The sequence below is a fragment of the Vollenhovia emeryi genome, unplaced genomic scaffold, assembly GCF_000949405.1.
Source record: "Vollenhovia emeryi isolate VEMERY1.0 unplaced genomic scaffold, V.emery_V1.0 DF939206.1, whole genome shotgun sequence".
In the NCBI taxonomy this organism is placed as follows: Eukaryota; Metazoa; Arthropoda; class Insecta; order Hymenoptera; family Formicidae; genus Vollenhovia; species Vollenhovia emeryi.
Genome location: NW_011967160.1, coordinates 74,247 through 87,073, shown reverse-complemented (window position 1 = coordinate 87,073; position 12,827 = coordinate 74,247). Strand labels below are relative to the sequence as shown.

Sequence of the window (12,827 nt, the reverse complement as noted above, 5' to 3'; positions counted from 1 at the left end):
GTAAGTAATAGGAGTGAGTGAGATGAGAATAACAGCGAAGAAGGCTCGAAGATCGGGATTTTCGCTCACTCCCGTTACGAAAAATTAATAACACTCTCGTGTTATCGACATTTCTTGTATGCAGCACGTACGGAACACAATCAAAGTTGGGCACTGCATTACCCGCTTGAAAAATGGGCGTAGCATGGACACGCACCAAATGGAGATTATTTTATCGGCTGTGCGTGAAAATATGTGTAGCGGAATAGTTCCAAAAATGAAAATGGGCGTATGGCGCTGGAATCAGCCGAACGAAAATCAAGTAAAACGCCGGCGTGGCCGCTCTCAGGTTTCTCTCTGGAGTTAGTCACGTGGCGGGCGCGCACGCATGCGCAAGCGCGCGGCGCAGCGGTAAAACGGGTAAAACGCGCTCCTCGCATTTCTCCCCGTTAGGTTAGAGTTTAGTATCAGTCAGTTCTGTGTCACGGAGTTGTCGCGTCGCGCGACTTACAAGTACGACCGTTTGACAAGACGCAGAAAAAAAAGAAGAGGGAAAGAGAGAGAAACTGCTCTCTGGTAACGGAGGCTTCTCAGAAGCAGCTCTCCGGTTATACCGCGGGATACTCCGCGGGGCTTTCCTCCATCAGCTACGCGTACGTCGTGCATGGGTCGTGCGCGTCGAGAGTAATCCAAGATGGCGTCCGCGGAACAGGTCGGCCTCAACAAAACATGGGAATTGTCGCTCTACGAGCTGCACCGCACCCCGCAGGACGCGATCACCGACAACACGGAGATCGCGGTCAGCCCGCGGAGCTTGCACAGCGAGCTCATGTGCCCCATCTGCCTGGACATGCTGAAGAAGACCATGACCACCAAGGAGTGCCTCCACCGCTTCTGCTCCGATTGTATCATCACGGCTTTACGGAGCGGTAACAAAGTACGTTGCTACACACTTGGACGCGCCGTGGACACGATGTCGGTTTCCTTTTTCCGCGACAGTATCACCTTGACAGGTCTGATTATAACGTGTCCTATTAGGTATTAAAGAATGATGTAAAGTTAACTCATATGTTCTCAGTTGTGCCGTACTCTCAAAGCTCCTTTTACTTGTCGCAGGAATTTTATGGTCGTGACGTAACGCAGTTGTCACGATAGAAATGTCTTTGATAGAAATGAATAGTGCTACTTTTGTACAAATAGTTAAAACCGTTCTATCAAGATACGAGGAATCTGCTTATGTACTATTGTACGTAATGGACAGGTTTTACATTTGCAATATCGTTTGTAGGAATGTCCTACGTGCAGGAAGAAATTGGTTTCCAAAAGGTCTCTCAGGCCGGATCCGAACTTTGATCTGCTAATATCAAAAATCTATCCAAGCAGAGACGAATACGAGGCTCATCAGGAGCGAGTTTTGGCCAAACTGAACAAGTCGCACTCGCAGGCCGCGCTTGTTAACTCCATCACGGAGGGCATCAAGCTACAGAGTCAGAATCGTCCGCAACGTTCCAGGAAAAACGCAAACGAATCTGAGAATGCGAGCAACGCAACGTCTTATAACAATACACCAAATATTAGCGCACCTACAACACCAAATCCATCAAATGTGGCAAATCAAAGTGACTCCTCTCAGAGCGCGACTTTGAACAGTGGAGGTACGACTAATTCTCAAAGTACCAGCGTTGTTCGTTAATCTACAAGCAGCGATTTCCGTTGATTATAACAGCCTGTGGTTTTTTATTACATAAATTAATTTTACGTGCGTTCATCTAGGGACAACATCTAGAAACTCTACCACACCGTCGCCAAATCCCGCGAATCAAATCCCAAAGCCGTCGAAACGGCAGAAAAGCCTTCAAAATTCGGAGAATGATTCCTCCAGCGCGGAGGCTGAGACCGGCGGCGGCGATTCAATGGTTGACACAGAGGGGGAAGGTCCCAGCGAACCTTTGATGCTCAACGAAATTGAACTTGTCTTTAAACCACATCCTACAGAAATGGCAGGTGACAATTCCTTGATAAAAGCGTTGAAGGAGAATAGTATTCGCTATATAAAAACTACGGCGAACGCCACCGGTGAGTTATTTCGCAAACATATTAACATTTTAATAAAGAGAGAAAAAGTCGTATATTTCAAAAAGGCTATAAATATAATAAATATAAATGCACGTTAAGTTGTATTAAAGAAGCAAGCTTTCGCCAGTAACGAATTATATTTGTTCTTGCAGTGGACCACTTGAGCAAATATTTGGCAATGCGCTTAACGTTAGATTTGGATACCGAATTATCGGAATCAGATAGGCTATTAAATTTCTGTATCTACATTGCGCCTTCACCCGGGCAGCTAGTGGTACTAAGCGGCTCACAAACGTTACGACAAGTGAACGACAAGTTCTGGCGCGTCAATCGACCCTTGGAAATGTATTACTCGTGGAAGAAAACCTAGGGAAGGCCTCAAAAGAATCCGTTTGACGGGAGCTAATTGTGCCATGCTCCCCAAGGAGAAGAATGAATTGTCATTCATATTGCGTGGCGTACAGTAGAATATACTGGTGTAGGAAATGCATATCGTTATTATATTGTACTGTATTTCCACGCTTTTAATTTGATTGGACATTATGGAAGTATTCATAATCATCGACAATGGTGCAATCTTTAAAACTGGTTGCTAATAACGATTTGGTTAATAAGAACGGGGCAACTGAAACTTCTGAATTCAATTTAAGCGACATTGTACGTCTAGGTATGTTACGCCATTCGAAAAATGCGTACAATATATTATTTAATTTCTTTATTACGTTACATGTATATATTATTTATTGTGCATTGAACGAGATCATATTTTTCACAATAGTCAATTTGAAATTTTAGAACTTGTGCCTAAAAGAAAATGCAACGATAATTTTGCAATATTTGGTGTATTGCCTATATTGCTCTGTTTATAAATTGAAATACCGAGGGGCCATTAAAACAGTAACTCACATTATTAATACCAATAATAAACGAATGAAACTCAGTGAGTGGTAAGGAATTTGTTAATAATTCCTTTTTTTAATATTTACAGCATCTTGTATTATAAATAATTAAATAACCTTAGATTAGCATTATTCACTCTGATCTCAAATATGTATTAAATCCACCTTTGAGTGTCTCAGTTTTTTAGGTCAATAACTTGGGAATATGAAATTCATATCACATTTAAGTTGAACTCTTTAAAAATTTATCAGGAACTTAGCCTTTTACGTCAACCGTGGAATCATCACGTGTGGGCACATGGTTTACAGGACGTACGATCGTCGCTTAAATTCAAACCGAACTAAATACAATAGCTGACAAGTGTATATGCAGATGAAACTGTAAACCGAATTGCAATTACCATTTCACATTTTATATTTTCATGCAAAATGATATCTATAGAAGTTTCGTGTATATTTATAAAGGGTATATATATGTTATATTCACACATATTCATACACGTTCCATCATTCAATGGTCTTAATAGTCATTAATTTATTTAAAGGATTCTCAATCACGTGGACCATGCTGTATAGTTTGCAGAAAAAGAATAAATCTATATGTATATAAAAATATATATAAATATGTACTTGTTTAAAAAAAAAGAGAGATGTAAGTACGATAATTGATTCTACATATGTATATTTTTATTAATTTTTATAACCGTTATATATCTCTAGATTCTTTTAACCTTTTTTAAATCAATATATATTGCACAATTTGTAGTCGTATTTAACTTACTTCCCGAGATTCCATGCACAAGTAGCATAAAATAGAGGATAAGATAAATAATATAATATATAAAAATGACATTTTTTAAATATTCAAATGTGGAGCATCGCGTTCGCATTTGCATGTTGATTCCTTGTGCGAGTATATTTATGTGTATAAACGATTAAGATAATTAACGACAACACAATTAAATATCAAAAGTGAATATTAAAACCGTTTCACTGCTTCGAATCGCCATACTTTACACGATCACGATTTACAGTTAAACAGGATTCGCTTTTATTAAAACAAACATATCCGTTCGCGCGATTCTGGCATCCCCTTCGGCGGTTGGATGTTCGCTTTCGTTAAAGATACATGGAATTCGTCTTTACGCCGGTGGACGGAATAATCGATAAATACCACCCTAACGTGCATTCTCCCCTGGGTTTTCATTGAAGCGAAAACAATACGCGTGCCGGTCTTTTGATAACAGCAGCCTTCGTTTTTCGGAAACAAGCTGCGTGAGATTATCCTCGAATTATATTAATTTATCCCTTTTATATTTTTATACTACAAATATATATATGTATATATATTAATCTCAAGTCACGCGGATGTTCCTTATTCCCTGTTACAAATAATACGTCACAGATTCTGTGTAGAAATAATCGTAGAACCGGAAAATCAAATACAACCGTGATAGCGTTGAGAATTTCCGGTCGTTCGTCACTTAAACCCTAGATTAACTATGTTTTCATGTGTATACCCCCCTTTATGATTCTTCTAGATCTAATTAATTATTCCAGGAACGAGATTCGTAATAGTCCGGCAACGCTTAATTACGGCATAACGCCATGCAAACTAATGACCACGTTCTTAATTAGCGCGCCAGAATGAATACCGAAATGAATTCTGTCTCGCGGTTTGCAACTTTAACAATACTCAATCTATGTGCCGTTATGACATTAATTACTATGTTTTTTTTTAGAAAAAATTGATTATTGCTATGGTTTTATTGTTATAACAAATGGCGATTATAAGAAATGTATTGTCCAATTAATCTTTATTAATAGTCTTGACAAGGCCCAAAATATAATTAAATCGTCTTGAAAAAGTTTTGAAATAATCTATGAAGAATATACATGTATGTATGTAAAATACGAAGTAATGTATTTTACATTTTTTTAATAGGATCGAAAGTATAGTCAGGCACTGGTATATGATTTACGCAATTCTCGAATATATTGATGCAGAGATTCCAAGCAATTCTATAAAACCTAGATCTATTTTGCGCGTATTTCTTTAATTACATTATCATAAATTTTTCTGCTGTATTGACTTGAGTATAACAAATTCCTCAGGAGTAAATCTATACATGTAAGCAGAATAAAAGAACTTTATATCGAGAGATGATCGGGCCGTGCTTTGCTTTTTTAGTTACGAGAATAATTTATCGAAGTGCGCAAAAATATACTTTAAATTGGTGGAAGGGAAATAAAAAAACAAGAAAAGGAAAAATATAACATTTAACTGATGAGAAAAATATATCGCAAATATTAAAATTAAAATTTATTAAGCCGGACATTTGAGCGTATTTTAAAGCTTTTATTCTTGCCGATACACTTGTTACTTTTCGGTAACTAAATCTCATGCTTTAAGGTTGAGCGATAGGATTTGAGTATACTAACGATATCTTATGAGGCTCCTTGTACCAGAGTGGATAATCCGAGGCGCTTCGACTTCCGTTAGGAATTGAATTTCTAGATGGAAGTTGATTCAATCTAAAGTCGGGTGGCTCTACCGTCTTCTTTAGAAGAACCGACACTTGTCGCATGTAATCTTCCGTATCAGTTACCCTCTCCAATCTGGCAAAGAAAAGCCTCTTGTTCAAAAGTTCTTTTGGAATAATTATAAATATTTTTGTTTGTCACTTTTATAGCGAAAAAATTGTTTTACTTGTGCACCATCTGCCTAGTGAACTCTAAACGGTGTGGTCTATTATTCGCTGTTCCGTCTCTTATAAGATGGTTATTCCAGTGATTATTGCAATGTGCTTTCCCTATATCATCCCAAAGACCATAAAAATTTCCAAAATGTACTGCCGCGTCTTTAGGTGCTTTTGTGATTAATTGTGGCTGTTTTAGCGTAGATGACGTATAATTTTTGTTTGGTGTCGCTGATGAAATTGATGAGAACGTGCATTTTGACTTCTTGATGGAGCTTCCGAAATTAAAAAATGATTAAATTACATAATATTATAAATAGTAATTTTTTCGTTATGTAAACTCTAGACTGTTTCATAAGATTAAATTACTATCGGAAAAATACTATTCTGCACTTAGGAATATTTTAATATCTTTTTGTTCATTTCTTTCCTGAAACTCGCGTTTGATTCCGACAGACATTTATCTATTACAGTTAATAGAATAAGCTTATTTTTTAGACATGCGAAATCGAGGACACAATTTTATTCTTACAATTTCATCTGCTCGTTAATATTACTTACGCGCTGCTATTGACGTTTGAAGTCAATAAGGATAGGTTATTGGACTCTACAGACATTTTACTAGAATGGTTTCTGGACATTTTTTTGCGGGATTTTATTTTGTGCTTCTTGAACATTCTGGCAATAAATCGTTGGAATATACTATCTAATATATAAGATAAAAATTACTTGAAAATTTTAATAAACCAATAAATACGATTTTGGGACAGTTCGTATTACGTGTCTTTAGTTTTTGTTATTATTTTGTTTATTAATCATGATGGTATTTAAAAAGCTATTTCATTAGCGGAAGACATGCAGAATGAACTGTACACGGTGTTTCTTAAGAATTGTCCAACATTTTGGACGTTGACTTTTGATGTTGTTGTATGAAAAGGAAATTTATATGAACATGTAATCTCAAAAGCCTTATTTAAAAAATTATACAGTGTTAAAAATTGTGTAAAATTATTCGAAGACTCGTCTGTATTAAAATACACAAAATAAACAATATCAAAAGTACATCTTTGTACATCGCAAATCGTAAAATATCTCTTTTAAATTAGATTATAAACTGAAATGTGTTTTATAATAATCATTATATTCTCAGGACCATTTTGTATCAAGTTACACGGTCAACGCTATTTAATTTTCAAATATAGCTCGCTGATACAACAGGAATCACAACAACGGCATCAATTTAATTTAATGTAGCTCAGCATTTCGTGTATAATGCGAACATTTCGAAATAATCGAAGAGAAATGCTACCGTTTGTAAAGTAACACAATACGCTCTGTACGTGTTATACATTTCAATTATAATATAATCACTGCAGAGATATAATTTCTGATAGAAATACTATATAAGTTTGTTAAAAAAATATTAATATATTACGTAATATGTAATACATAATATAATGCATTAATAATATTTAGATAATAATTTCGAAAGAAACAAATTAATTTCATTATCATCTGATACAACGTGAACTTTCGTTAAATCCATAGAATCTTTTCAAGGTTCTTTCAAAGAGATACACTCGTAAACCATACTAAGAAATCGTACCGTTCACTACGATTGTCTCCACTTTGGATGACCAACATTATTGAAGACATATTTTATGTATAATTATATATCCTGGCAGAGAGCAATATTTTTCACAATCCTCTTCTAATTAAATTAGAGCCAACCCAGATATAGCATGCATGTCTAAAACGTCTTTAAGACGGCATTAAGTTGTCTTTTAGACACGTGCGTCTAAAAAGTGTTAAAAAAAATGCAAAAAATTTTGCAATTTTATAAAGCCAATTTCAAATTTAATACGAACTACGAACTGAAAATTTCAAATACCAACATCTTTTTTATTAGACAAATTTGAAGAAATAAAGGATTAAGAGCCGTGACAGGGTGTTAGTGTCTAAATATTTTATTCTAAATTTATTGCGAAAAAATATCACCGTCACGGCTCTTAGTCCTTTATTCCTTCAAATTTGTGTTTATCACATTTGAGCCATACGAATTTTATTAATTTGCTTTTTATTAGACTTCTGAACTGAATGTTTTAAATATAAAAATGTCCTGCTATACGATTCGTAACTGATCCTGGTATTATTTTGTGTATAAAAGCCCACAAAAAGATTTAAAAGCACAAAAATCATATTTTACTGTGCCAGTAAAAAAGATGGCTGAGGGATCCCCTACCTTTATGACGTCTGTTAGACATGCATTGTTATCTGGGAATTGTGTCGAATAATCAATTGTCTATTAATGTACTAGCGAAGAAACGATTATTACTCGTGATAGTTGTATATATTTTTGCATATTCGGGTGGGAAAAATTTTTTATCGGGCGCACGACTGCATAAGTTTATCGGTGTGTAATTAAAAGCGGAGAGACCTCCGCTTGTTGCACAGCGCCTGTTTGGACACGGCGAGGCTCGCAAAACGAGGGACTCGCGGGCATCGCTCGCGACAATCTGCTTTTCAAACGAAACTTCGGCCACCTTCGGTACTCGCCGACTTCGTGCAGCTCCGCTCGCGTACTCGCTCCGGTACTCGTCTGGTGTCAGCGACAATCCGGCCGAGCCGGAGTCCAGTCGTCGTCGCGCGCTCGTCCCGTTCACGTCGGATTCGTGTCGATTTCGTACTCCGGTGTTGTGCAAATTTTACAGATCAGTTGAAATTTCACCCCCGCGCGACACTAATACGGCATACGTTATCGTTGTGAGTTTCCGCAAATCGTTGAAAAATATGTGCAAAGAATTTAGGTAAGATACTGTTTTAATTTAATTGAAGATTATCTCTTCATTCAAAGCCATATTATCTTTCGATATATTTTTTTTAATTTTATCTATTTTAACGTAAGAAATATTGCAGTGTTTTACATACGCTGAGTGGGGAATTTCGATGAAACTTTATTCCAAAACTGTCTTCTTTCTACATACAAATATACGGAGGAAAGTCCTCTATTACGAGATAGGCTTCTAATATGAGATAGCAGGTTTTCAACACCCAAGTTCAATCACTAATCTTTTCTCGCGACGATTACACAATCTAACAATGAATTTTTCACTAAACAAATTTCGCACCAAGGGCAATAAATTCATGGTGGAATTAACCGATGTCTATTAATTTAACAGAAACGTCGCTATCCCATATTAGGATCCTATCTCATAGTAGAGGACTTTCCTCTAGATATAAAGTTCTTACAAGTAAGAGTAATTAATAAAAATAATCACGGAATAAAATGGACGAACTCGCCCATAAATGCTCAGAATAAAATGAGTTTATCAAATGCCTTTTCCAAATATAACGTATTGCATATATCTCGCTAATAATATTCTCAGAATTCTCCTCAATATTGACAGTTTGAGTGACGTTCCCCGCATTATGTGCCTCTCCAAGGCACGTCCCAAGCGTAGTCAACGCAAACGTCACGTACACTTCCTGTTGCACCTACATTTCACGTATATTTATCACGTTGCTTCTACAAAGATACTCACGTTCCGCTATACAACCGGAACAAAATTTCGCTGGCTAGACCCACCGGCGTGATTTCTCAATTAAAGAAAAAAAAACAAACTATTGCGCGATTTTTCAGGCGTACAGGGTGTATTCTAATTCGCGCCCACGACTTATACAGTGATATTCCTCATGAGAAACTGAGTCAAAAAGTCCTGAACCATTGTTTCAAATCATACTTCATAAAGTATTCACACGCACACACACTTTCCGTAAAACGTAACAGTAAGGTTTCGACCAATCGCGTGGCTCGATTCGCTTACAGGCGGCAACGCCGTAAAAAAATCAAGCCACGAGATTGGTCGAAACCTTACTGTTACGTTTTACAGAAAGTGTGCGCGCAGGCCCTTAAATTATTATTAAATAAAGATTAGTCAATCAGCATCGCTTTTTAAACGGACGCACGTCGCCGCTGAGGCACGCGAGGCTCACTTCACACACCCTGGTATAAATGCGCGAATCACGAACGTGCGTCCGTTTAAAAAGTGACGCTGATTGGCCAGTTTTCAATTAATAATAACTACTTTATATAGCATAATTCGAAAAACTGGTTCGCGACTTTTCGACTCAGTTTTCCATGAGAAATATCACTGTATAAATCGTGGACGCGAAATACAACCAGTGTAAAAATCGCACTCGAGCACCCGTTTTTTTTTTCCGTGAGAGCCAAACGCGCGCGAGAAACGTTACTCGAGGTTAATCCCCGATTCTCCTTTCGCCTCGCGACTCCATCGAATTTGCCGGTCGTCAAACGCACGTGACCTTCGCGCGACGGATCGAGCTCGAGAGAGCGCCCGAGCGAAAAATCCCTCGCGCTATCGTTCGCCGACCGTCCGCCGATTTTCGTCCTGTAGGATATCGGAAACCCATAAACGACGTTCGCGTGCACGCACGCGACGAGCTAAGTCCGCCCAGACGCACCTCCGATATCCGATAAATTTTAATATACAGCAATAATTCCGACGTATCCCATCGCGCGCAATATTGACTTTCCGCCTCTTCGGCCGCTCCGCTTGTTCGTCCCCCTCGTCCTCGCGCCACCGTCTCGCTCGTTCTTGTTCATTTCGTCATTTTTTCGCCCTTTCCTCCCCCTTTTTATCCTCTTTATTGCGCCTGCAGAGCTCCGCTCGCGTTCTTTTTCTTCGGGCTTTGGGCAACGAGACAGATGGTTATTTTCAGGAGCTTTTACCGCGCGATACACCGCCTGTAATGTAACGGATAATAAAATACATTGTGGCCGGCGGTTTTTCATTAAGCTCGAGGGAGTTGTTGCAAATATTTACAGGCGTTTATTGAATTTACGCGGCGACGCAAAACCGAAATCCGATGGAGGTACTCGGTCAATATCAACTCGGAACGGAATCGGACAAACGCCAAGAAGGTATTGATCGGGGGCAGTTTGCCGTAAGGGTTTCGCATTACACGATGCGTAAATCGTCATTTAAACCTCTTTTCTTTGCGCCGCGTTTACGCGCGTAGGCCGAGGATCCGGCGATCGTATTTTCAATTGCATCACCGACCGCATCATCGATCAGCCGGTCACGGTCCGACGATCCGCCGTAATGAAGCGCGGTGTGACGTTGAACGAACGCAGGTCCGGCGAATTTAATATCGATAACACGGTAGCGAGGCGAGATCGCGTTCAACGCGGCGAGTAACGGTGAATGAATGAAGAGATGTTGAGAAAATCACTCGCGAATACACACCGGCGGAATAATGTAAGCGAGTCGAAGCGAGAGTCGTCGGGCGAAGGGGAAAACAAAAATCGACCGCGTTATGTAATTTTAAACGTTTTCACCGTAGCGTTACGCCAGGATTTCAACTTGAAACTCCCTCGTACAGTGATGGACAGAATAGTTGCAACACTTTTTTTTAAATAAATTTAGGAACGCGCATTTAGATTCAGGTTCCAAAACATTTTCTCTGAGGCAAATTTTACTTGAAAAGTAGATCGGATACGCTCAAAATGATTTCGCAACGGCCATCGAGTAAAATATTCCTCGGGGATGAAGATTTTGGAACGTAACCCTGACTCTATATGCACGTTCCTAAACGTTCCTAAATGTCACAACCATTCTGTCCATCACTGTACAGCTATTCATTAATGCCTGGACCTCACTTTTACTAGGATTCACATTTTCGTAATCCTTATTTCCATCTATACTTCGATAAGTTTCAGGCTGTGGCGTACACAGATTTCTATAGCAGTGACGGACAGAATGGTTGCGATACTTTTTTTACGTTACGTTCCAAAATCTTCCTCTCTGAGGAACGTTTTACTCGATTCCGAAACCATATTGAGCGTTTTCAATCTATTTCTCAAGTAAAAGTTTTCTTAGCGAAAATATTTTGTAACGTAAACCTGAGTCTAAATGCGCGTTTCTAAACTCACTAAATAAAATGTCGCAACCATTCTGTCCACGACTGTACATACATACATACCTGAAACTCAGCGATTTATGTAGATGGGAAAAATGATAAAAATGCAGGTCCAGGCATTAATGAGTAGCATTGTACAAACGATCAGACGCAAAAGACACCCCGCGTTATTGCTTCCGAGTATAAGAAAAAAAAAAGAAGTCTCTTCCGCGATATCGTTCGGCAGGTAAACGGGATAAGAATTCTCGTGCGTATGTAGCGTGACGTCGTGCCGTTCCGAGCTAATGTCCGCCGAGAGCCGCGCTTTATATTCGACGCGACGAGTTTCCGAGAGGCCGTGTAATTCGGCGCTACACGGGGGCGCAAGTGCAATTTCTTCTCTTTCTTTTTTCCTTTCTTCCTTTTTGTTCCACGCGGGGTCGTCCACGCGCCGCTGCACGCTCGCTCGCTCGCGCGCTCGTTTTTCCCCGCGCGGGCAATCGCCGGTAAGGGCACCATCCGCTTCGTGTGTTAATCACCGACTACAGAGGGTGGAAGAGACCGGGGGCGTCGTCGCGAGGGGGAAAAAATGAGCGAAGGAAGGAAGGTGGTGGTGCGAGAGCGCGTGAACCCGGAGAAAACCCCCTATGAGCGCGTTTATTCTCAGTTTCGCGCGCGCGCCGCGCATGTCAAGGGCATAAACATCCCCGTCGCGGATAATCATTGTACGGCGAACTTGGCGCGATGCCGAAGTTTTCTCCATAATTTGCATCCGCGCCGCACGGGTCCATTTAATTAACGTATCCACGCGGTCCTTCGTTGGGGAACACGAGTGGATTTCGTGCGGGATGCAAATGGAAGTTACAGCCGCGCGCTATCTCGCTTTAGGGCGGAACGTATTTCGTGAAAATGCGTGATTAGCCTCGTGGACGCGCACGCAAAACATTAAAGCACGTAATGCAATCTACCTTTTATCGCGTCAAATGTACATAGAGTTCGTATAATGATTAAAAGTCCATTGCGCATAAATAATATATAAATTTTAAGACGAATGTTTTTATCGCATCTGAATTTTTTAAAAATATCCCCTAAAAATGGATGTACCTGTAACACGTGTCTTCATAGAAATTATGCAAACTACATTCTCTATACGCATGCAATACTTGTGTGTGTGTGTGTGTGTGTGTGTGTGTGTGTGTGTGTGTAAGCTGAGAGCATAAATTAGATAAAATTTAATTCAATTCATACATGTATA

General features: G+C 39.2%; 3 protein-coding genes across 3 annotated transcripts in view; 2 read left to right on the top strand and 1 right to left on the bottom strand.

Annotated features, from left to right (window-relative positions):
• Window positions 1-362: 362 nt before the first annotated feature.
• On the top strand, window positions 363-3,931 carry LOC105561482 (E3 ubiquitin-protein ligase RING1). Its single transcript, XM_012011490.1, has 4 exons — window positions 363-916; window positions 1,268-1,634; window positions 1,753-2,055; window positions 2,208-3,931. Exons 1-4 carry the CDS (start codon window positions 674-676, stop codon window positions 2,423-2,425), a joined length of 1,131 nt encoding a protein of 376 aa, XP_011866880.1. The 5' UTR covers window positions 363-673; the 3' UTR covers window positions 2,426-3,931.
• Window positions 3,932-5,225: 1,294 nt separating this feature from the next.
• Window positions 5,226-7,033, bottom strand: LOC105561481. The gene is made up of 3 exons (XM_012011489.1): window positions 6,215-7,033; window positions 5,665-5,928; window positions 5,226-5,573 (listed from the first exon to the last, which is right to left on the bottom strand). The coding sequence occupies exons 1-3, from the start codon at window positions 6,328-6,330 to the stop codon at window positions 5,363-5,365; spliced, it is 591 nt and encodes a 196-aa protein (XP_011866879.1). The 5' UTR covers window positions 6,331-7,033; the 3' UTR covers window positions 5,226-5,362.
• Window positions 7,034-7,862: 829 nt separating this feature from the next.
• LOC105561480 overlaps window positions 7,863-12,827 on the top strand; it is a 21,223-nt gene continuing 16,258 nt past the window's right edge. The window contains exon 1 of the mRNA XM_012011488.1: window positions 7,863-8,460. Within this exon, the coding sequence (XP_011866878.1) occupies window positions 8,444-8,460 (17 nt within the window). The 5' untranslated portion in view covers window positions 7,863-8,443. The remainder of the gene's footprint in view (window positions 8,461-12,827) is intronic.